Here is a 25,863-nt window from a genome sequence, read left to right on the forward strand (position 1 = left end):
TCTGCCCCTCCCCTGCTCGAGCTCGCTTGCTCTTTCAAAAACATTAAAAAAAAAAATTTATTTATTTATTTATTTTTTTTTTTTTTAAGAAATTAGATAATTAATGGTTGGGGTTCTGCTTGGATTGCAAATGCATACGGAGTCCTATACCATTCTTGTTTATGTAGAAGTTACTTTGAGTATTTGTATATATTATTGTGTTACTCAGGCTTATATTGGGATCTTTTTGTATAACCATACTTTGGTGGGCTCTACTAATTAAGTAACTGATTCCTATTGAAATAATTGTGTATGGGACACCTGGGTGACTCAGTTGGAAAAGTACGTGGCTCTTGATCTCAGGGTCCTGAGTTAGAGCCCCATGCTGGGTGTAGAGATTACTAAAAAAAAGAAACTTAAAAAAATTCTGCATAACTAGAAATTTGTGTTTGTTCTGACCACCTTTCCCCCACCCCCCAATTCATATTAGTGATAGACTAAACCCTCATGGCATAGGAAATAAATTTACCTGCAAGAATATCAGGACTTTAAAAATCTAGCAAAGGTTAAACATTTTAACACTTTTTTTTTTTTAATGTTTATTTGTTTTTTAGAGAGAGAGAGAGAGAGCGCGCGCGCGCGCGCGCGCGCGCGGAGTGGGGGAGGGGCAGAGAGAGAGGGAGACACAGAATCTGAAGCAGGCTCCAGGCTCTGAGCTGTCAGCACAGAGCCCGACGCAGGGCTCGAACTCACGAACCATGAGACCATGACCTGAGCCAAAGTTGGACACTCAACTGACTGAGCCACCCAGACACCCCAAAAGCTTGTACATTTTAAGTTAAACGCTAGACGTGTTGTTCTGTCTCATTATCACTAAGTTTTAAATACAAGTTTCTCTTTTATTTGACTTCATCAATAAGGGGAAAGCAGTGTCTCTTTATGATAGATTATAACCTTCATATAGCTACTTGAAGAAAACCTTTAACATAAATGACTAAAATTCTTTCATGGATCCCTTTAAACTTGAAATTTTTTATTTTATTAAAACTTTTTTTTATTTTTTTTTGCTAAAACACATTGCTGTTAACAAAATTGTCATTTTTTATTTTTATTTTATTTTTTTTAATGTTTATTTATGAAATGGGAGAGACAGAAAGTGAGCAGGAGAGGGGCAGAGAGAGGGAGACACAGAATCTGAAGCAGGCTCCAGGCTCTGAGCGGTTAGCACAGAGGCTGACGTGAGGCTCGAACTGACAGTCTGTGAGATCATGACCTGAGTGAAGTCGGTCACCCAACTGACTGAGCCACCCAGGTGCCCTAATAGTCATTTTTAAAAAAATCTTTATGCCTTTCTTGCCCACTTATTACTATGCAGTTGTGATCTCTTTTCATATATCCTGGTAGAAAATGTTTGTTCTTTCAGGCTAACTAATAGAGTCAATTGTCCAGAACTCTTAAGAGTTAGACTTCTGAGGAAAGATGATTTTTGTTTCTATTATTAAAATACTACTCTTGATTTTACTGTGTGATTATAGAACAGTATTGCTAATTGAGTTGTGTAGATATACCCTCTGAGAGACCTTGGGCCTCAGCAGTGGTTGGAGGCAGTAGGTTATGTAGAGAGAGCAGGCCCCACTAAAACAGTTCCATTATTTGTGTTATCAGATCTCATTTAAATCTAGAGTGAAAAGTTTTCATACCTTAACTGTTACTCTATACAGCAGGTAACATCACTTCTATGTTAATAGTTTATAATTGTTTAATCTATGTACACTTTTTTCTTTTGTAATGTTTATTTTTGAGAGAGAGAATGAGAACGAGTGGGGGAGGGGTGCAGAGAGAGAGAGACACAGTATCTGAAGCAGGCTCCAGGCTCCAAGCTGTCTGCATAGAGCCCGATGTGGGGCTTGAACTTGTGAGATCATGACCTGAGCTGAAGTTGGACACTTAACCAACTGAGACACCCAGGCGCTCCTAATCTATGTACATTTCAATTGGTGCAAGAAATATTCTAGAATTGAGTTGACTCTTTGGCATTACAAGTATGCTATGCAAGTAATTGTTTCTCATTGGGAGGAGACTGGTTTTTGTGGCTCTGTGGCTTAGACAGTTTGGTCTTTGTTTTCATTGCTTGAAGCCTATAAAAAGTTTTAGACTCTTAGTCTGTTTTTTGTTCATTTGTTTCATTTAGAAAGCACATAAATATAAATACATAACACATGTAAAAAGTATGCATACACACAAATAGATTTAATACAATATTTTTCCTTAATAATGTGCTTTTCCCAGAGTACCTGGACTCACTGTGGATAAGGTAGAAGAAAAGGGAAAAGTTTTAATTTACAGCCTCCAACTCTAGTCTTTTAATGTACACTAACAATATGGTTCAATTTTATGCTTGTTTTACACGTATGTTCTTTAGTAAGACATTTCAGAAGAATTTGGCATGGCCAGTTATAAATGAGATAATAGTAAATGCCTCTCTAGATTCAGTTTTTTAAAAAACAATGAAAACAACTTCAGGCATAATGAGCATGTATCTTGTTTTTTTTAATACTTTGCAGAAATATATGTAGATAAAAACATAAGTATTTTATGAAACAACTAATGCCATAACCTGTAGTATGATGCAGTCTTATATAATATGGTATTTGTGTTATTTAAAGAATTAGCATATTCAAGGAAAACTTGTTTTTTAATTAAAAAAATTTTTTTAACATTCATTTTTGACAAACAGAGTGTGAGTGGGGGAGGGGCAGAGAGAGAGGGGGACACAGAATCTGAAGCAGGCTCCAGGCTCTGAGCTGTCAGTGCAGAGCCCAACGCAGGGCTGGAACTCACAAACTGTGAGATCATGACCTGAGCTGAAGTCAGGGGCTTAATCAGTTGAGCCACCCAGGTGCCCCCAGGGAACACTTTTGAATTTAGCATTTAGGTAACATTTGTATGAATTTTCCTCTTCCATTTTTGTTTTTTGCATTTCATTATTTTTTCCTTTCATGTAGGGTAAAGTTGACACTAGAGGGCTTGGAAGAAGATGACGATGATAGGGTGTCTCCTACTGTTCTTCACAAAATGTCCAACAGCCTGGAGATATCCTTAATAAGCGACAATGAATTCAAGTGCAGGCATTCGCAGCCAGAGTGTGGGTATGGCTTACAGCCCGATCGTTGGACAGAGTACAGCATACAGACAATGGAACCAGATAACCTGGAACTAATATTTGATTTTTTTGAGGTAAGTGATTATTTCACTGAGGGGATTGAGAAAGAATGCAAGCATGGGCTTATTTTTATATGTTTTAATTTTTGTAGTCTGATTTGTGTAAACCCATGATAATACATCTTTTTAGATGTTTATTCTCTATACATTTTAGCAGGCTTAAAAAACTTGGGAGTTGATAGACTCAAGTACTATAAAGAGTATTTCAGCTGAATTGATTAATGTTTTACATCAATGTAAGTGCCTGTTTTTTTTTGTTTTTTTTTTTTTAAGATTTTTAACGTTTTATTTTTTATTCTTTTTTTGTTTTGTTTTATTTATTTTGAGAGAGAGAGCAAGGGAGAGGGGCAGAGAGGGAGTGAGAGAGTCCCAAGCAGGCTCTGCACTGTCAGCACAGAGCCTGATGCAGGGCTCGATCTCACAGACTATGAGGTCATGACCTGAGCTGAAATCAAGAGTCACTCAACCCACTGAGCTACCCAGGCATCCCAAAGAATTTTTTATTTTTAAGTAATCTCTGCACCCAACATGGTGCTTGAACTCACAACCCTGAGATCAAGAGTCACATGCTCTTCCAACAGAGCCAACCAGGTGCCCTTGTGCCTGTTCTAAATGTAAATGAATAATATCCAAAGGAGCCGCTAAGGGTAAATAGAGGGACAAGCAGACTGTATAACTATTGGTGGGCAACCCAGTGTAACCAGCATGATTGTGTCCTCTTTATGACTGAAGTCTGTGGTTTATTGAGGCATTTTATTATAAGAATGCATCATAACAGTGAACTCATTTTTGCAACTTTACTTGATATTATAAATACGTAGTAAAAAATAGTTACTGTGAAAATTGTGCCAGGTTGTTTAGAATCTGCTACCAGCTTTCTAGAGCTGCTTGTGACTCTCAGCATTAGAGCTTTCTGGCTTGCTGGCTGTACAGGTGCTCTCCTCTCCACAAGTCATGCGGGGTCCTCCACTGAGGTCCTTGCTTTATTGTGCCTGGCTAGTAGTTACGTGTACTGCTTTCCTGACACTCTTGCTCTTTGTCATTGCACTCCCATTTCCATTAGATTAGAGCACCTAACCACAGTTTTGTGAAAATAGCAGAATACAGAATGGATTTAAGCTCACAGGTAGCTCCTGTTACCCATAATTAAAATCATTATAGTCTTCAAGTTTTAATAGTCTTTATGCATAGCTGTTGCAACTGGCATTTTGGCTACCTTGCATTGTATGGGATTTAAAGTGTTCCTTTCAAAAAACTACAATAAAGAATTCTATTTTTAAAAAAAATCTCTGATTCAGTGTTCCCTAAGTAATAAGATCTGTGGGACTTTATTATAAAAATGTGAGGTTTTGGTTGACTCTTTCCTTATTTCTTCAGGACCTACCTTTTAATACTCTCTTGAACATCCTAACTTCCTTTTCATTTGGTGAGCAGTTTTGGAAATACTATTTCTTTCATAGATTAGGCTGATAAAATATCCAGTGTAATCTCAAAGTGAGTATTCAGTTTCCTAGAGAGTTAACTATCCCTTTATGTCACCTGTGTGGATTCATTTTTAGAGAATATAATACACATTAACAGCCCACTACAGATACTTATTAGTCTTTGAATGTAAAAGTACTTAGAAACTTCATTAGTGTTTTAAATTCATCTAATACATGTTAGAGGATCAGAAGTGCAAATCAACAGTTACAACTAATCAAGTACCATATAAAATCTTAAAATATTATATATTAAAAGAAAATGTATCTTTTATATTACAAAGAAGCTATCTGAATTACTTGAATATAAGTTTGATTCATATTTTATGGATCTTCCTCCATAGGTTCTGAATTAATAGAAAATATTGAAGTGTAAGAAATTGAATTACTTCATACCTCTTTTTTTTTTTTTTTCCCCAGGAAGATCTCAGTGAACACGTAGTTCAGGGTGATGCTCTTCCTGGACACGTGGGGACAGCATGTCTCTTATCATCCACCATTGCTGAGAGTGGGAAGAGTGCTGGAATTCTCACTCTTCCCATCATGAGCAGAAATTCCAGAAAAACAATAGGCAAAGTGAGAGGTAAGCCTGGAGAAGCAGAGGGTCCCTTTACAAATGAGCAAAGATTAAGTTCAAATTTTAGCTAGGGTCAAATTGAGCTTTTGCGAATGGTGGTGATTAAATTAATAATTTGTTTTAGAATATTTACTACTATAGTAACAAGGGGCATCAATTACATTTTCTGGAAGCTTTATTTGAATCAGTTTTGACTTGTTATTTTCTATTTGATAGAGATAAAGTTGGTTTGATTGGTATTGAAATGTAGTGCCATTTAAATGTTCATCGTGGCCTTTTTAATCATCTTTGTTTCTCCCCTTTTTTTCTATGAAAGTTGACTATATAATTATTAAGCCATTACCAGGATACAGTTGTGATATGAAATCTTCATTTTCCAAGTATTGGAAGCCAAGAACACCATTGGATGTTGGACATCGTGGTGCAGGGAATTCTACAACAACTGCTCAGTAGGTTGACTATTTGAGTGGTATTAGCATTTGGTAGCTTATGCATGGTAAGGTTCCATTGGTTTGGCCCACTAAAGGTCAAATGAGCCTTTTATTATTACCCGGGATTTAATGTAATTTGGTGATTAGGGTTCCCAATTCAAATTAATTGGAGACTCTCTCCTAAGACTATCTGGTTAATCTAATGTCTGCTGAACTGATGTCGGGAGGGACATTAACAAGAGAAATCCAGGAAAGCTTGATGTGGGGAGGCAGTCCAAACCTCAGTCTGTTGTGATCCCAGCTTTTGGCATGCTTCCCTTTCTGGGGCTCAGTTTCCTCACCTATTCTCAGTATCATTTCCATACTACTGCCCTGCTGGGTGTCAGCCTTTCCCCACTCCCCCGGTCTGCCAATACTTAAGTCCTCTGAGGCACCATTGCAAGGAGCAAGTATCTGTGTCTCTCATACTTCATGCCGCTGCAAGATTGTTTTCCTTGATAGGTCAACTCGGGGAGGTATGCATGGGTGTGGGATATGTTTATATTAAGCTTGTAAATACCTGTAATCATTAGAGCTCGCATTTATGGAATAAATGCATACACCAACTAAGTGATGGTCACAATCTTAATTTGGTGGTGGCAGAAGTAGCCTCAAAACAGGATAAGAACTGTTTCCATTGTTGAAGATAGAGTTGGCTTATCACGTTTGTTTTGTCTTTTCTATAGTGGATGATAACTATATATATTTCTTCTCTTTCAGGCTTGCTAAAGTTCAAGAAAATACTATTGCTTCTTTGAGAAATGCTGCTAGTCATGTAAGTGACCCTCTCTTCTTTTAAACAACTTGGGAATATTGGTCCAAAGGTAGGAAAGTAGAGAAATGTGGGCCTGGGGAGTCTCTTCCATTAGTAGCTTAAAAAAGTTAAGTAGGTTGAAACTGTATGCTTCTTCTGAATGTATATCTAAGTGAAGATAAAGTATCTCTAAGCATTTGTTTTTAGATTCTTGGTGAAGATTGGCATGAAAACAATGGAATCATTAGCATCTTTGTTTGAGGTTACAAGTTTTGAGTGATGGGGGCAAGGAAAACATTCCCCAGTAAGCATTCGTTTTCATTAACTCAGTAATGTGCTCAGATACTTTGGAAATAATGCTTATAGAAGGATTTGATAGTGGTTTTATGTTAACATTTAAGTCTGTCAGTTTATATCCTGCATACCATTTGATTATGTTAAATTAAGAAATTTATCCAGTTATAAAGTGTCCATTTTTTAGCTTGTAGTTTTTTCCAGCAACTGCAACTTGACATATTTAATCAAGAACCTGAGATTCCCCTGTGGCTCCCTGCTGCCCTGTACCTGACCAAAAGGCCTCATGCTCCCAAGTTAGGCTAAGGTGAAAACGGAGGACCATCTCATGCTCTTATTATCATTTTTTTCCCCACAGTGTCCTCCGCATGCCTTAAACTTTGCCTTTTAAAAAAGAGTTCAGCAAGTAAACTTGATTAGAGAGATGTTTAACTTTATCACTTATATGAGCACACTTATTCTAAGACATACTTTTTCATATTTTAGCATCTCTAAAATGGGTATGGGTTTTACAGCTTTCTTAACCTTGCATCATGGTTTGGCACCATTTTTTTCCCTTTTAGTTGTATATAAATATTGCATTTTATAATTCATTACATCTTAACATTAATTATTTTAATGCTTAAAAATATTAATAGTGGACACTTCTATCTTTGTGTTGAAAGGATTATATTAAATCTATGAGTATGTTGGGCTCTAGTTCATCATTTGGAACCAGTTTTAGTTCATTGTAGCTAACTGTTCTAAACATTGGTTTATTAGCTGTAAGTACGTGAAGATCCCTGTTAAGGAACTTTAGCTGTCTCCATGCTTTTTGAGAGAGGATGTCATTAAGCCTTTTTTTCTTCCATGTTCTGATGAGATCCTTTGTAATTCATGCTGATCACATTTCAGAATGCCATATGCAAGTTATTAATGGCTTATTTGTTTTAATGTTACAAATATCCCTGTAGAGGTTCTGGTACGTTATTGGCTTATTTCTTAGAGCTCACTCACACATGGATTTTGGGATCAAGTTTTATCACTTGGTAAAATTATCTTCCTGAAGGATGGTGATCCTGTAAAGTTAAACATTTAAACTAAAGAGCTACATAATTCGTTTAATTTTTGTAATTATTTAAGGGTGCTTGGGTTGTTCTCTTCGGTAGAAGAGCTTTGTGTTATTGTCTTGTTTATAGTACTAGAAGAAGGTAAACTTATTTCCTGCTTCAGAAGTCATTAAGGAAATGGGCTCCTTCAATTCTAGTCTGGGATCCACGTGTGCTCACAAGTTGAATACCCTCTGTGACCTAAAGCTCGGGGAGGGGTGCAAGTGTATCATCTGTCCCCACACAGCACTTCTCTGGGCTGCAATATCGAACAGAATTCTCAGACCTTGTTTCCTTTGATCCCAACTGGCTTTCTTTCAGTGAACTCACACCTTTGTGGGTCAGTTTATGTTCTCAGCTTTATTTGAATTCTTATGTCAGAGTGGGTCCGACTTGGAAAAATGCATCCTTAACTCATTCTTGTCGTCCTCCATCCTATTGCGGCTCTGTCCGGAGATTGGGCTTGTGCGGTGCGGTTCTTGACCCCATTGCTGCTCTCTGTGTTTTCAGCAGCACCGTCCTTTCCTCTTGACGCTGCTTCTGGGGTTTTGCCTGGAAAGGCTGGAAGGTGTGCTGCTCATGTTCAGCAGGGAGCAGAGCTGAGGCCCGGCAGTTTACTCCTTTCCCTCCTCATCTCCGAGGGCCAGCTGTCCAGCTCTGGGACCTAGGGGCAAGAAGGCACCAGTTGGCCCTGTACTCCTGGCTCTTGGTGGACTCCATTTCTGCTAATAGCAGTAGTGGAGGTGACAGGCCGGCCGTTGCCACAGAGTGGCCCTGGGATGTGTTCAAGAAGATCAGTGCCCATATTTTTGCCAGGAAAAAATTGCTGTGCTATCACAATGAAGTAAATACTTAAAATTGTTTTCAGAGAAGAAATTAGTTTTTAGAAAAAGCTTGAAGTGTAACATTAATTCATGAGGAGGTTTTTTGTTTTTATGTACAAGTCTGTAAGTTTATAGTGAACAGTAAATTTTTTACGTCCTTGTAGTTTTGGATGTATTGTGGGCCGGGTAGTGTTTTTCAAATCCCTGTTTCCTTTATTTGTTAGGGTGCAGCCTTTGTAGAATTTGATGTACATCTTTCAAAAGATTTTGTGCCTGTGGTGTATCATGATCTCACCTGTTGTTTGACAATGAAAAAGGTATGTTGAAATTCCTTCATTTTTAACTCTTAGAGTTACTTAGGTTTGAACACTAGAAAGTTGGTTTTATGTATATGTATATATTTAGTTATTTATTAAGTAGAGTTGATCAGTTCATTTTCTTAGTTGATTACTACCAATTCTTTCCTCTGTCAAGCTTTTGCAACATCAAGAGAGTGAGGAGACAGGAATAATAATTCCCTAGAGCAGGATCTCTACTGCTCAATTTGCTTTTTTCTGTTATCTAACAAAAGGACGTTCCAGGTGCCTTTTATGTCAGTCTGCCACTGTTCCTGTATTGAAGCAAGAGAGGAAGCTTTTATAGTGTCTATTTTCTAGGCTCCCTTCTGTTTCTGCCTCAAGCTTTTTCTCAAATTAATATGCTAATATGATTTGGCAAAATGAGAAGAGCCACAGTGGAAAAATGCTTTGGAGCCAGATAGTGGAGGACCTCAGTAATGGGGTGTAGACCTAAGAGCTGGGGAGATGTGACAGACTTTTGAGCCAGCAAGGGAAATGTTCAGAACTAAACTTCCTGGTGTAAGTACTTGATATAAGGGGAATTTAAGAGGACAGAAACGAGAGACAGGGAGAGTGGTAATGTGGCCAGAGGTACAGTATGCCTGGACTGGAGTGGAGATAGAATGGAGAATGGCATGGTGGAGGATAGAGTCCAGAAGATTTGAAAATCCATATAGTTTCTTAAAAATTGTAATTGTTGTGTAAATGTAATTGATAATTACATAGTGCTTAAACTTTAGTATACCAATTAAGTGATTTCTTAAGGACTTAAACTAGGAGGGATCATTTGCCATTTTCTTTAAAATTGTTGAGTATCATTTTCTGTTGAGATGATTTAAAGTTCAGGCTAATTTGCTATCATGTATGATGTTCTACCAGACACTATTGTTGTGGTATATGTGGATATGGCAAGGCACCTGGCTCTGCCTACTCATGAATTCGAATCAGTCATGGGGATTCGGATTAGTATGATGTATAGAAAAGCATGGTTTTGTTTCTGTGAAATGGTATTAGGAGAAGGAGGGGAGGATATATATGCACCTGTTTAGATGATAGAGGTAAAAGATAACTTAGTAGAAAAGGAGCAGATGGTTTTGCCATGGGGGAAAAAAATCAGTGCAAAATAGAAAAGAAGGAATGGAGCACCAAAGATCTTAGTAACCAAGATGGAGGTTAATGAATCCAGCTGTAATTTCTAAAAATCTGTGAGAGTTAACTGAAGAGTATTACTGATCCTATTGTTAATCAGATTTTGTCTTGCTCTTCAGTTGAACCTGGATGATGAGTTAGGGAATGAAAGTATCAAATTGTATATATTTTTAGTTTTAATTTTTAAGCAAGTACTTTAAGCAAGTTTTATTTCATAAAACAAATTCATGTTCATTATAAAACAGCAGAAGGGGTGCCTGGGTGGTTTAGTCGGTTAAGTGTCCGACTCTTTATTTCGGCTAAGGTCGTGATCTCACGGTTTGTGAGTTTGAGCCCTGCTTTGGTCTCTGTGCTGACAGTGCAGAGCCTGCTTTGTGTTCCCTCTCCCTCTCCCTCTCCCTCTCCCTCTCCCTCTCCCTCTCCCTCTCCCTCTCCCTCTCCCTCTCCCTCTCCCTCTCCCTCTCCCTCTCCCCCTCCCCCCCCCTTTCAAAATAAATTAAAAAAAAAAAAACTGCAAAAGATTATGAAGAGTAAGCCTTCCTTTTTCCCCTTTTTCCTTGGTCACACTCTCTTACTCTTAATAGTTTATTTTGTATCCTTCTAGAAAAGCTTTATGCATACATGGCTTCATACCATATGTACATGAATGAATATACATGTAAAGGATTTAGCATATTTGTTGAAGATTTATTGGTGGTCCATTAACTCATGCCTGAACAATGTGACATATGATATGGTATTAAAATATAAAGCATTTGCTCATGGGGAAAACATAATAGATTATGTGACATATGATATGGTATTAAAATATAAAGCATTTGCTCATGGGGAAAACATAATAGAGTTCCTATTACATATTACTGCTTAGCGCTAATCAGACATTTGTTTCCCGTGACCATTGATTTCTGTGGCTGTTTTTAACCAACTTAAGTATAAAAGATTGAGAAAAGTTTAGAAATTTACCGACAGAAATTAATCCTTACATAGTACTTGTACCTGTTAATTGTGTAGTCATGTAACATGGATATATAGGTCAAAAAAATGTGAACAGAATGACAGGAAGTAGGGGAAAATAACTGATTTCTGGCTTTGTTCTCTGTGTCTTCAGGGCCCTATCCTCCCCCCAGCTGTTATTTTCTTCCAGGCACTCCCACCTACATCAAAAACAAAAGCCAGAATTTAAGAGCTGGAAGGTGGTGCTAAAAGAGAGGAGCTCCCTTACGTGGGCTCACTGTGGCCACTGAACAATTATTCTCATCATTCACTAAGTTGGGATGTTAGGCCTGACTAGGGTCAACATTAAGTAATAATTTGAGGCTTATTTTTCTCTTTATTTTCTTTTTAGAAATTTGATGCTGATCCAGTTGAATTATTTGAAATTCCAGTAAAGGAATTAACATTTGACCAACTCCAGTTGTTAAAGGTAGTCACAATAGCATACAGTGTAAATGATCTTTCAGTTTTAGAACGATTTATACTTATTTGTTTATGGTAGTGTTCTCTTTGTGCATGGAGATGACTATATATTCAGCATGTATAGAGCGTATGCTTTGATTTTCTGTTCTGTTAGGAAAAATGGGTTTGTGCTAATCCATTTGTCTTCTCTAACAGTTTCCATGGACCCCACTGTTTCTGCATATGTGAAGGGGCTTGGCTCTAATCCTTTGTAGGTAGACCATAAGGGCTAGCCCTTCTTTCTCATTCGTAGTCTCAGGTCGCCTCTGGTCGGCATTAGCCCTTCTTTATCTAACTGTCTTTATTTTACAGTTGGCCTTTTATGCTGTCCTTGGTTTTTATATTTCTGTTACTATCTAAGCTTTGTGTATCTTTTATACCGTGTAATTTTATATGATGACTCTTCCTGTTCTCGTTAGATACCTAAATAAATGGTTGATTGAATATAAACACTTTCTTAAGAATTTTTATTTATATTCTTCTCCCCTACTTGGGTATTTGATCATGATCTGATGTGTATGTATGCACATATAAAATATATACAGTTGTTAGTGATTATTCTTACTGACTAATAATTCTACATTTTACAGTTTTCTTTAACTTGCTAGCTTTTCAAGTTACAGTTCTGTTAACCATACACCTTCATAAACTAAGACTTTTTTTCCAATTGCATTTTGTGTGTGTGTGTGTTTTCTAGCTCGCTCATGTGACTGCACTGAAATCTAAAGATCTGAAAGGTATGTACCGATATGGAAGCACTGTTTTCATTTCATAGTTAACATATATATGGTATTTCCTTATTCTTTTTAACTACTGTTGGTCATTTTAATGTGTATAATACTGGGCTATCTAAATAGTTTTATAGATATGAGGTCTTTACGTATATTAATTTTCAAATGCATTTATGTCGTGTGTATAGTAATGACATGTTTTTACTGTTACGAGTTTTCTTAGCTTGATCATCAAAGTTCTTTATGATTTTGTACCTATCATTCTTTCTAAACATTCTTTTTCTTTTCTCATTCCAAACATTTGTAACCATGACAAAATAGAGGAAAAATCGAGTATAGAAGCTGGCTCCAGAACCAGGAGTCTGAATCCAGTTCTAATATTTACCTACTGTAACCTTGGGCAGGTTACTTTAACCACTCTGTGCCTCAGTTTCCCCAAAGCTTGTCCTGCCTGTGGAATCCCTTTGTAACTCCACTTTATACTCTCATAGAACTTTATAGTTTGTGTCATTCATTTGAGATTTAGTGGATCCTTTTTTAACCCTTTATTCTGTACATGTCCTGTCTCTTCAACTAGAATGTAAACCTCTCTAGGGTGGGAAAAATGTTTTTGTATTCCCTGAGACACTTACAGTGCTCTGTATATAGTAGGTGCTCGTTAGATGTTTACTTGCAGTTGTGATAACAGGATAGTTGGAATGCCTTTATGAAGAAATTGTGAAGTGCTAAAGACCAAAGTGTATCCCTAGAGCATAGATAGGACTTTCTAAGCTTTGTAGCTATTTCATGACTGTTAAAAATAAAATATATTTTATTCATTTAATTTATTAGTATTAGTATTTACGTGGAAAATATTATATGACTTTAGTCTTTGTAATACACTTCTGTTTTTTTTTTAAGAAAGGAAAAGTTGAAAAGTTTGATATTAAATTTTTTTGCCCTCTTGGAAAAAAATTCTTACATGTTTTGAGATAAAATTTGAATTAAATGGTAGTGGTAACAAAAGCACAATAGTAGCTTTAGATTCTCTTAATTTCTAGCTTCTAAACTGATTTTGATATTTCAAATAGAAGCCTTAGCAAGAGGACCCTGCTCTTTAATTCCATTGAGAAATAACTAATCACTGCTGGTGACTACTTTGTAAAAGTAGTAAGAAATAATCACTGTTGGACTCTCAAACTTGGTGTTTCTATGAAATGTTGCAAACTAGTCTTCATAAAGGATGCTTATTTCAAAATGGAGGTTTTATAAACATAAGAAACATACGAGTTTTCAAAAAATACTGCATAAAAAGGATCTCCTAATTACCTCTACATCTCTTTCTTTGTCCTAAGAGTTTAGGAAAAGATCTTAGTGATAAAATGGTGTTTTATCTACTGAGTTTTTATAATTTAAAATTCCAGAATCTGTGGTTGAGGAAGAAAATTCTTTTTCTGAAAATCAGCCATTTCCTTCTCTTAAGATGGTAAGTTTCTTAGGAAAACTAGCACAAGACTTACTTCATTCATTCTGTTATAACTTGAATAATTTATTTTGGGCACTAACAAGGCTGTGTCAAGGACAACATTTATAAAAACTTGTTATTGATTCCTTTTAGAGAAGATACATTTTTGGTTTGTGTACCTATCCTACTTTTTTTTTTTTAAGAATAATTCACCTGCTCAAATGAATAAAAATGCTCACCTCAATGGGTTAATTTGGTAAGAATAGGAAATTCACACATTTCTGTATATAAACAAGAAATAGAAGGCACAGAAAAAAGGGGTGAGAGGGACATGTGATGGTGGGAGAGGTATTTTTACAATGTTTAAAACTGTTCCTGGGACATCTGGCTGGCTCACTTGGAGGAGCCTGCAATTCTTGATCTTGGGGTCGTGAGTTCTAGCCCCACGTTGGGTGTAGAGATTATTTAAATAAATAAAAACTTGAAAAAAAAAACCAAACTGTTCCTTAGCGTTTGGAGAGAAATGAGATTGTCCAACCAAAGAAAATGAGTACCCTGGTTACATAAAATGAGACACAAATTTCGAGAACTCCCCTGAAAAAAACATAAATACTAGCATGAGGATTTAAAAACTAGACACAATTCATACAGGAATCCCTTTAATATTATCAGGCAAGCCTATATGGATGCCAGGCACTCCTTGGTCATGCTAGGTCTGCTTTTTTTCCCACTGGCTCCATTTCCTAACTTCTGCTTTTCTCCATTGTCTTTTTCTGGTGATGTCAGGTACAGTAGATATATCTTAGGCAACAATATATCATTTCAGTTTATCATGATTATTCACCCTGCAGAGGAAGCTACCAGAGAGCTCCTAAAGTGGACATTGTTGTAGTGTGTTTAAAACCTGATTGGAGTAATTTTTCAGTTATTTATGAAGCCCAGTTAAGTTACATCATTTCTTCTAGTTCAGAATTCTGAAATCATTTGGTTCTGAGAAATCACATGATTCCTAGACTTGGGATTAAATACAATTATTAAAAAATTGTGTATTAACAGTTTAACATTTATTTAACCAGATAAATTAAACACACATTTATTCACTCTGTCACCATCGCTGTAATTTAATCACAGATGTTTTAAAACCGAAAAAGGCTAATAAATACAATCCTAATTTAAAGGAGAAACTTTGATGTTTAGGAGTCTTAACACGAATATACAGTATTTTCCTTATTTTTCTAATTTTGTATTAGCTCGGTAACAGTGTGATAGGTACATTAAATAAAATAAGGCTAAAGATACCAGAGAAGAAGGTCAAACAGCCACACATGAAATTGTTTACAAACTGTTTAAGGTACTTGTCATGCAGCTGGTTAGGGCAGACCCAAGATCCCTGATGGCGAAAGGACTTTAGGTTAAGGATGTGTCTTTTGTAGTGGTAGTGTATCTGCCCTCCCAGATCTTGCCATAGACCACTGCTTTTGCTGCTTGATCTCTTGTTTAACTTAATCACCAACCGTGTTGTAATTCGGGGTATGGGAAAAGATAGTGGTTTATGCCGAAGGCACAAAACATTTTATCCTTACTTAGTGATATGTTTTACTATCGGTTGCTTTTTGTAGTAATTCTGTTTTCCTTTTTTTCTTCTCTTGTTCTACCATTCATCTCACCAAAAACAAAACAAAATTCACCTCCAACAAACAAAACTCTAGGTTTTAGAGTCTTTGCCAGAAGATGTAGGGTTTAACATAGAAATAAAATGGATCTGCCAACAAAGGGTAAGTAATCCTTGACGTAACACATTCTTCTTCCTTTCTCCCCATTTCTTCAAATGCATTTGTTCCTCTCTCCTTGTTTTAGTGGAAAGGTAAGACTGAAATCTTACTCTGGCTTCTTTCGGCAAGCACAGTGCTTGTTGGACCTTTTTAATAAAAGCATACTTGATCCTTATATGTGAGTACTTGAAAGGAGTGATGAATGTATTGTAGTATAAATTTCAGTTTCAACATGTCTCATGTGGATATTAATATGGTGGTTTCTGGACATACTTATAAAATGAACAGTGGAAACTAAGAACTTTATATAACTGATGAGTTTTTGTTTTCTTATCCTCTATTTAAACATATATTTTCAGTAATTTCCTAAGCAGTTTTCTGTTAAGTGGCAATAGTAGCTAGTAATAGTTAACCAAGAAAAGAAATTTTCTGCAGGTGTGTTTTAAATCAGTCACAGATTTAGACTTTTTGCTGTTGTTCAACAGTTATATATTGAAAAGCTGCTATGGGTGAGCATTTTGTTGGTGCTGGGTTCAAGTACTGAGCAAAACAGAATAAAACTTGCCTTCTTGGAATAGTGTAGTTGAGGAAAATAATTCACTATTGAATATATCAGATGGAGATGTGTGTAAATGGTTGGGATGTATGGTAAGAGGGTTGTTGGGGTGGGGAGGGCACTGAAAGCGGTTAATTCAGGTATGATTGGGCAATCAGAGCAATATCCTAGAATTTGTTTTGATCAGAATAATCTACAACTGCCCTCAAATCATGCCTTCTAAGTAGCTGTTAATGATAAGCTGGTCCTGGTTAACATAGTGATTTTTCTTAATAAGTGATTTTTAGTTTTCTGAGCTCTTAGGGTTATTTTATTTTATTATCATTTTTTTTCAATATATGAAATTTATTGTCAAATTGGTTTCCATACAACACCCAGTGCTCATCCCAAAAGGTGCCCTCCTCAATACCCATCACCCATCTTAGGGTTATTTTAGTGACTAATATATAAAATGCCTAATATTTGAATATCAACAGGACTCTTGGTATCTTAGCTATATTTAGAGACTATTTTTATTACGTGTTGAGGGTACTTGATATGCCTTAGAGCCAAAGAATGAGATTTTTAACTAGTAATTCATAATTACCTGGACTTTTTGTAATGAGTTAGCAAGTGAAGTAGAGTCCTTTTGTCTTACAGTTCATGAAGATTATATAAAAATATTTTAAAGTTAGTAAGGTGCAGATTTCCAGAGTTCTGGTTTTTATTCTGTTAAACTTATTAAAGCAAAAGTTTATTGATGATATAATCACTTTGCATATAACTGTCTCTACCTGAAATATGACAGCTGCACCATCACTAAGCAGCTGTGTGGTCTTGGGCAAATCACTCAATCTTTTCAAGCCTTAGCTTTCCTCATGTAAAATAAGAGTTGGGTTAGATGTTCCCAAGATTTTCTTTTTTTTTTTTTTTTTTTTTTTTGGCACTGTGATCCTAGGATATTTAATGGCCTTTGTTTTTCTGTTTATTTTTTCCATATAGGATGGAATGTGGGATGGTAACTTATCAACGTATTTTGACATGAATCTGTTTTTGGACATAATTTTAAAAACTGTCTTAGAAAATTCTGGGAAGAGGAGAATAGTGTTTTCTTCATTCGATGCAGATATTTGCACTATGTGAGTAATATTAAATTTTTTTCACTTAGACTCTTAAACCGTAGCTGGGATTTAGGGACAGAGGCTGTGATTGGAGGTGGGGAAGTTGCCCAGACTTCACCCTTCACTTGTCCTCTCAGTTAGGTTCTATATATTCTCACACCTCTTCAGAACTACCCTCTACTCCAGCAAACCTCACACCCACAGGGTCCTAGTACCTCACACTCTGTGTTCATTTTATAGGCAGGTAACATCCTCCTTACCAAATATAAACCCTCAAGGGCTTTCTTGTTGGCCATTTCTGAAAATATTTTAGCTTTTTTATAGAATAATTAAAAAGTTTTCTTTTATTGATTGAAAGATGCAATACATGTTAATGGTGATTATAGCTCAGTAATGGGATTATGCTCTTTTGGTTGGGGGGGCGGGGGCGGTTTCTTTATATAGTCACAGTTTCCTAAAATTCTAAAATGATATATAAGAATTATCTCCCTGATGAAAAGTACTTTCTTACTGTCTTCTTTAGGGTTCGGCAAAAGCAGAACAAATACCCCATATTATTTTTGACTCAAGGAAAATCAGATATTTACCCTGAACTCATGGACCTCAGATCTAGGACAACCCCCATTGCAATGAGCTTTGCACAGTTTGAAAACCTACTGGTAAGTTACATTTGAATTTTTTAGATTTTAATTTTTTAAGAAATGTCTTAGAGCAGTAGTGAATAAGTTTTTGTGTTATTTTACACATCTGATTGGTTAGTTTTGACCCATGTGTAGCAAGCTGATAGCTCTACTTAAAAATGAGGATATTAGATCTCAAAATAAAAAGCAGTTAAATGAACATTAAAGTATTTTCTTCCAGGCCTAGGTTAAGTAAGTTTCTTGTAGTTTAGTTTTCTGAGTGGATTTTATGAATCATCTAAAATGGCTAGACTGTAGACTTCTTTGATACATAAATTGCAAGAAAAAGTCCTAACAGTTTTTTCCCTGTGCATTCTACTTTGGAGAACACTGATGTAGAGTACGACCAATTAGTATTTGCAGTTAATAAGTTACTTTCTCATGAGTAAATTATTTTTCTTCTTTTAGGGAATAAATGCACATACTGAAGACCTGCTCAGAAACCCATCCTATATTCAAGAGGCAAAAGCTAAGGGACTAGTCATATTCTGCTGGGGTGATGATACCAATGATCCCGAAAACAGAAAGAAATTGAAGGAGTTTGGAGTTAATGGTCTAATTTATGATAGGTATTTGTCTTTCATGAAAAGTTTTCATGTATTGTTAGGAAAAAAATAGTTATAAAATTAAAAATAATATTAAACTTAGTTAAAATTCTGTAGTTCAGCCTGAGGTTTAACATTTATTTGTAGAGTTTTTCAAACTTTGGAGTATAGCACAACCACTTGGGAAGCTTGTTAAACATTCAGATCACTGGGCTCCATACCAGATGTACTCTTGTCTTGGTTGGGGGGCTCTCTCCCCCAGATGCTTCTCTCTCTCCACCAACTTTCTTGGGGGTCTCATCCAGTTCTGTGGCTGTTCATACCTTTATTCTTAAGTTTTATATCTCCAACCTTTACATCTCAGACGTTTCCCCTAACTGCTTAAACTTTTGTATCCAGCTAGCAACACCTGTTCTTTCTGTAGACTTCCTGATTTCAGTATGACAACTCTGTCTTTCCAGTTTCTCAGGCCAAATCGTTGGAGTCTTTCGTGACTGTACTTAAACTCATACCCCAGAATCTTGTTGATTCTGTCTTCAGAATCTACCCTGAATGTATCCACTCGCCACACTTGCTATAGTCAGTCTCCACTGAGAAGGACACCTCATTTCTCACGTGGATTATTGAAGTTGTCTGCTCACTGGCCACTGCCTTTACTCATGCCTCCCTGCTCTCTGTTCTTAGCACAGCAGCCAGAGGGAGCCTGTTCTAATTAAAGTCAGATCCTATTACTGCTTATAACTTGCACGGTTTTCTGTGTCACCTAGAGTAAAATCACAGGCCCTTCCAAGGCCCCGTGTGAGCGGATTCCATCTCTTTTCCCCCCTCCCCCACCCCAACACGCCCACATAAACAAGCTCCGTGAGGACAGGCTCTTTGCCTGTTTTGTTCACTATTCTATCTCTAAAAATTAGAATAATGTGTGATACACAGTAGGGGTTCAAATATTTGTTGAACTTTTTTTTTCTTTTTTTTTTTTTTAAGCTCCCTAGGTGTTTCTGATGTAAGTTTGAGAGCCACCAATCTGATAGATGAAAAGATTGCTTAATATAAAGAAATTTGGGGTTAGAAAGGATGTCATTTAGTCCACTGAGGGGTGGGCAATCTTACTAATACTTGAGCAACATCGTACAAAGAGTAAGTGATGAAATTCTTACCAGGCTTGTTTTAAAAAATACTTTCCTTGGGGGCGCCTGGATGGCTCGGTCGATTAAGTGTCCGACTTCAGCTCAGGTCATGATCACCAGCCCCACGTTGGGCTCTGTGCTGACAGCTCAGAGCCTGGATCTGGCTTCAGATTCTGTATCTCCCTCTCTCTCTGCCACTCCCCTGCTCATGCTGTCTCTCAAAAATAAATAAATGTTAAAAAAAAAGTACTTTCCTTGATTTTAGTTCACTTTACTGTTTGTCCTGTATAGTTGTATCACTTATAATAGACCTTTCCAACTAGTTCAATGAAGATAAAAATTTTACATCACTTATATGAGACATTTCCAACTAATTAAATGAAGATAAAATGTTTACATTAATCATTTGAAAGAAGTGCTGGCTTTAGCAAAATTTTGGAGAATATTTCTTTCTTTGAGGAGAAGGAAGGGATGATTGCAAATATTTTCAGGCAAGGAAATGTATTGTGAGATATACCATGTATAATAACTTCCCTTCATCTGAAGGGCCTTACTTAGAGCCAAATTGTGACATGTAATGGAGAACAGGAATATACTTTGTGATAAAAAGCCCCCAAGAAAGAGAGTTCTTCCTGGCTAAGGATCAATAAGAGTACCTTTTTTAAAGTTTATTCATTTATTTTGAGAGAGTGAGAGAATCCAAAACAGACTCTGTGTTGGGGCTCGAACTCATGAACTGTGAGATCACCACCTGAGCTGAAATCAAGACGCTTAACCGACTGAGCCACCCAGGTGCCCCAATAAGAATGCTTTCAAAGAGGAAGTGTTGAGTTGGTTTTTGGGAGTGGCTAAGTTTGCTTTGACAGGATTTGAGTTTCATGCAGAAGCAATAGCATGACTCAGGGCAGGACTATGTTAAAGACATTGAGGAGATAGCTCAGGGTGGGGCTCCTGCTAGGATCTGTTAGAGTTGGTGTTTACCCTTGAACTTTTTTTTTTTTTTTTTAACATTTTAATCTGAGAACTACATATATAAGTATGTATGTGTGTTTTGTATGTGTATACAAGATTTACAGTGAAAACCAGCAGTCCCCTGTGCCTGTTATCCCTTTCATTGTTTTTAGCTGAGTTCCTGTGCCCTGATGTTTTTTAAGCTATTTTTTTCTGGTATGTAATGTGCTTATGTTACTATTTTTTTTTTAATCATCAAATTTAGACATTGTAGAGAAGTTTTTGAATGATTAGTGATTTGGGAGCCTTTGATTTATTTTACATTGGGGAGAATTATTGGTAAGACGAGGTGTTTTAGTGGGTCAAAAACCGATTTAGTCTCCTTTTACAAAGGTATTAACACACTGTAGATTTTACATTTAATCATGTTTTTGCAATACGTTATGGCATATAAAGAGCTGTGTTCGATTTGGTGATATTTGGAGTTTTTGCATTTGTGATAAGATGACCTTTAATTTACCTTTCCCAACTGGTTGTTTCTCATTTTGGTATGGGACAAATACTTGTCAAATAGAGTAATTAGGCAATGTTCCTATTTTTATAAAATAATTACTGTACCTGCTCAAATGGTTAAAAAATTAAAATATAAATTCAGTAACAGACACGCATGTTAAAGAATATTAGCATTAGATTTGAAGTCTGCCGTTTGCCTCTCCTTAATTCAATTCCCTTATCTCCTCTCTCAGATACAACTTTATCAAATTATTATTATTCTCTTTTTAAAAATTTTAAATTCTTATTTCGATCACTAAATAGTATCATTTAGTTTCTCATGGCTTTAGACTTTATTTGTACTTTTTTCCCACTTGTTACAATGTTCTTAAAGTCCGTCTGTTTATCGTGTATAATTACAATTTATTCGTCTTTGTGACTGTGTAATATTCGTGGCTATGTCTCTACCACCGCTTATTCTACTTGAGAACATTTAGGTAATTGCCAAGTTTTTGCTTTTGCAAAACTTTTGCTTTTGCTTTTGCTTTTGCTTCCTATCATCCTGAGTGAAGACTGCTCCCTGACCCTTCCTGTGTCTGAGCTTCCATTTCCTGTGGTCCAGATATTTTTTGCTTTATGGTTATTTTTATGGAACACACCCTTCAGTAACTTCTTAAGAAAGGAAGACATGGAAAGTAAATGTGTGGTCTTGCATGCTTGGAAGTATTGTGGCTGGGCATAAATTTTCACGTTAGAAACCATTTTCTTTCAGAATTTTAAAAGCATTTCTCCGTCAGCTTCACAGTTTTCAGTGTTACTGTTGAGGAGTGTGAAACCATGTTGAATCTTGTTTCTGCACGAGTGGTTTCTTTGTTTCCTGTCTGGAAGCTTGGAGAGTCGTCTTTTTGTCACCAGTGTGGTAAAATTTCATAGAGATGGGTCTTGTTGTGGGTCTGGTTTCATCCCTTGTGGTGGGCACATGGCAGCCCATTTAATCTGTTGATGCGTGTCCTTGAAGATGCCGAAAATTTTGTAAATTATTCTTTGATTTTTGTCTCTCCCATTTTTCTGGTTTTTTTTTCCCCCCCTTTATAAAAGAAATCCTTTAGTTTACATAAGACACACTCTTGGACCAGGCTTCTAATTCTTATTTTTTCTTCTATTTTCTATCTTTGTCTTTTTGCTCCACTTATCATCCACCCATTCTCTTGACTTTTTTGTGTCTTTAATTTCTAAGAACTGTCTTTATTCTCTGAATGTACTTTTTTTTCTCTATATATAACATTCTGTTTTGGCTTAATGAACTATTTCTAGGAAGGCATCAAGGACTTTGTGTGTGTGTGTGTGTGTGTGTGTGTGTGTGTGTGTGTGTGTGTGTGTGTTTGGAATTTTCTTCTCTTTGGCTCACTATCTTACATGTTAGAAGCTTTCCTCAAGTTGCTTAGAAACCCTTGACTGCTTCTCGTGATAAGAAATAGGGATCTAAAAAGCTTGTTGGAGGCTCTGAGTGTGTGCATGGGGCGTGTTCACTTGGATTTCACTGTGGGATGATGTGAGTGGCCTGTTTGGTCATACTTCTGATGTCAGTAGATTCAGAACTTTACTTTTTGACTGACCAGATTCCTCACAGAAGAATCTATATAAACTACCTAGAGGATCCAGATCTGGCTCCCAGGGTTCTTGGGAATCAGGTAAGGGACGAGATTGGGGAAGGGAAGGCATGTCTCTGAATTTTGCATGTGTGATATGTGTGGACTGTCTCCTGGTGCTGGTGGCTTTTGTAAAATGCCCAAACCCTTACCTGGTTGTCTTGTCCTCCATTCCAAGACATTTCCTGTTAAATTCTTGAAATACCAACCTCAGGGGTGTGGGGCAGCCTCCATGGCAGGAAGTTAGGAAGGGAGATGCTCACTGCTGCTCAGGCCCTCACCTCATCTGCCCTGTTTTAGTCTCCCCTCCCCCTAGTTCTAGGGGGAAACGGGTGCTGCTTTTAACTCTGCCTTCTCATGGTTTCCACTACTGGCTTGTGATTTGGTGATTTGGCCTTTTCCGCTCGGCTAACTGAAATACTTTGTTATTACTTACACATCTATTTCCCAGCTCCCAAAACTGTGTTACTGTGTCTCTTTGTTTCTGTTTTTCCCTGTATGCATGGATTCTTTTTTAATCCCTTTATTTTCTTTTTAATGGGATATACAGGGAAAGTAAACATAGATGCTTCAGTTCAGTCTTCTGTCTTGACCCAGAGGTCACTTCTCATTTTCTTGGAAATTGTTTCCTGCTCTGATACCACAACGACCTCTGTCATCGCACCTCACGTGAGCTGCCCGGCCCTCACGTTTAGGCCTGAGAGGCCGTCCTCTCTCTGCTGATGGGCAGTGCAGTGCTGGCATTGTCACATGGGCTTTTTCTGGGCTCTCAACTGTGAGTGCGTGTGCCTGTGCCACACAACTTCAGGACAGTTCTCAGTGCACATCTTCAGTGCTTTGAAGTCACAACTGGGTATGGATTCCAGCTCTGCCTCTTCCTAGCTTCCCGTCATAAAATAAGGCCTTGTCGATTGATTCGCTTGGAGAGAAGATACCTGAAGAATCAGTCACTCAGTAAACTACAGATTTATTTCATTTTCTGTTTCAGTTGCTTTATAATCAGGCTTTTTCATCACGGGCCCAAAAAGAAATGCTGTTATTCCGCATTATTAGAAAGATGGAGAAGTATTTTTAAACAGAGCTGATAACTTCCATCTTGTAAAAAGTTGGGGGAGGGTGTGCTCCTGTACTATGAATGTTCCAGGCGTTCTGTAATCAAATTCTCCTGAAAAGGTTAAGTCAGGTCTTAAGGGAACCATGAAATTACACTATTTTATGTGTTTGTTGTTTGTTTCATCATAGGATATATGATTGGATGCCTGAACAGCCAAATATATTCCAAGTGGAGCAGTTGGAACGCCTGAAGCAAGAATTGCCAGAGCTTAAGAGCTGTTTGTGTCCCACTGTTAGCCGCTTTGTTCCCTCATCTTTGTGTGGGGAGCCTGATATCCATGTGGATGCCAACGGCATTGATAACGTGGGGAGTGCTTAGTTTTTACTGGGCAGAGGCCCTTTTGGGGCACGCACCACTGTTGTGGGGGTTCACTTTTCATCACTGAGCATTGTTTATGCCTTCTAGGTTTCTCAGTCCAATGAAGCAATAATGAAGTATTTTACTATTTCACTACAATTCTTGCTAGAATTTCAAGTATGCTATTTAAATCATTTGGCCAGGTATAATTACCAGTCAGTCTCTTTACAATGAGAAAATTTATTGGTTGGCAAACATTTTAAACTAAATATGTAAACATATAATGTTAAACGTCCATTAAAACCATAGTGCTTGGAAATTAACTATATAAATATCTTATATTTACAGTTCTTACAACTTTCATTTGATCAGGTCTGAAATATTTAGCACTTGAGGAACATGACTATGCATAATTATACCTGACCATGGAAAAAATAAGTACCTCAAATGCATGCATTTGCACTGGTGATTCCAACTGCACAAATCTTTGTGCCATCTATGTATATATGTATTTTTTACATGGATTGACATGCACACACACCATTTTCATTCAGTATGAACCTTGAGGCTGCTGCCATTCTCCCACTTAACCAAACCAATGCCTGTGTAAACAGCCTGGAGGTGATCCTTGAAAACTTGTCTCATAAGTCTTTCAAAAGTTGTTTTGCATAAATGTTAAAGTTTCAAAATGCTGCAGGGTAATTTAATGTATAAAATATTAGAAGTATGTAGTGCATACTTAATAGAGTAGGCCGTAATGTGTAAATTCTATTCCATGCATGCTTTAGGTTTTAAGCATGAGATTGTACATGTTTACTGTAAGTCCTTGCATCTGTGGTGCTAGGTGAGTGTGAGAAGGTGTCAAGGACTGAAAATATTTTGTTGCCTAAAAAAAAAAAAAAAAAAAAAAAAAAAAGCCTGTTTGTAGGCATTTTAAATATGCTTATTTTAAGTGTCTCTCACTACCTATTACACACCGTTGCTCTGTGGGTTTGTTGTGTGTGTGTGTGTGTGTGTGTGTTGTACAGCGGTTAAATCTCCATGCAGAAAAATAAATGTCCTGAATTCTCACATTGGTATTTTTTATTGGTTAATGTATATCAGGCATGTAACTTATTTAGGAAATGTAGACGATCCTTCTAAATGTATATGCATGTATTTAGGATTATACTAAGGTTTCTTTCCTTAGAGGCTGATTGTTTTGGCGTTAACTGTAACTTAAGAATGAATGTTGAATAAAATACACAGATTTATTTTCCTCCTTTTAAAACAAAATTTCAGGAAGGTATTACTTTTATAGACTTGGTTCTCTTACTACGAGACATTGGACTCCTGCCCTGAAGTAATGCCCTACTTGCATCTACCTTTTACTGCATGTTCTTCACTTAGGCAGTTTAGTCATGCATTGACACATTTTAGTACTAGCTGAGAATCCTGGCTGAGAACCTAAGACTTGGAATTACACGGTGTATCTTTTTATTTTTTAAGCCAAACAATGCAGTTTTGGTTCAGTCTTAATCGTGTGAAGATAGGCTTTGAAATCCTATGTATGGTGTTGTGCTGTAACACTGATATTTAATGGAAAAGAGTTTAGGAAATGCAGTCTTCTGCAAGTGTTCTATATACTTTTCCCACACTGAAAGATTTTCCAACACTTTGGTGTGACTTTGGTGTGAATTAGGCAGTTTTAGAAAACTCCTGAAAAAATTCATTTTGTCTGCAGACCTGTGTACAGTACAGTGACCGTTACCTTATGGTAACTTGGTTAGCTGTA

The 25,863-nt window shown here is 36.9% G+C and overlaps 1 protein-coding gene and 1 long non-coding RNA gene across 3 annotated transcripts in view; both read left to right on the plus strand.

Annotated features, from left to right (window-relative positions):
• GPCPD1 (glycerophosphocholine phosphodiesterase 1) overlaps positions 1-25,160 on the plus strand; it is a 47,738-nt gene extending 22,578 nt beyond the window's left edge. Inside the window, exons 8-20 of one of the 2 annotated variants that reach the window (XM_058684957.1) lie at positions 2,985-3,216; positions 5,103-5,265; positions 5,576-5,708; positions 6,450-6,504; positions 8,914-9,006; positions 11,522-11,599; positions 12,329-12,368; positions 13,766-13,827; positions 15,516-15,581; positions 17,116-17,252; positions 17,758-17,893; positions 18,323-18,483; positions 22,649-23,709. In XM_058684957.1, coding sequence (XP_058540940.1) covers positions 2,985-3,216; positions 5,103-5,265; positions 5,576-5,708; positions 6,450-6,504; positions 8,914-9,006; positions 11,522-11,599; positions 12,329-12,368; positions 13,766-13,827; positions 15,516-15,581; positions 17,116-17,252; positions 17,758-17,893; positions 18,323-18,483; positions 22,649-22,673 — 1,381 coding nt within the window. In that variant the 3' untranslated portion in view covers positions 22,674-23,709. Of the gene's footprint in view, positions 1-2,984; positions 3,217-5,102; positions 5,266-5,575; positions 5,709-6,449; positions 6,505-8,913; positions 9,007-11,521; positions 11,600-12,328; positions 12,369-13,765; positions 13,828-15,515; positions 15,582-17,115; positions 17,253-17,757; positions 17,894-18,322; positions 18,484-22,648; positions 23,710-23,920 lie in introns of those variants that run through there. The other variant, XM_058684956.1, reaches the window with a different exon arrangement.
• Positions 10,659-11,436, plus strand: LOC131485452 (uncharacterized). The gene is made up of 2 exons (XR_009248856.1): positions 10,659-10,960; positions 11,019-11,436. It is a non-coding gene; the product is annotated as an uncharacterized LOC131485452 (long non-coding RNA).
• Positions 25,161-25,863: the final 703 nt, after the last annotated feature.

This window comes from Neofelis nebulosa, chromosome 9 (assembly GCF_028018385.1).
Source record: "Neofelis nebulosa isolate mNeoNeb1 chromosome 9, mNeoNeb1.pri, whole genome shotgun sequence".
Lineage (NCBI taxonomy): Eukaryota > Metazoa > Chordata > Mammalia > Carnivora > Felidae > Neofelis > Neofelis nebulosa.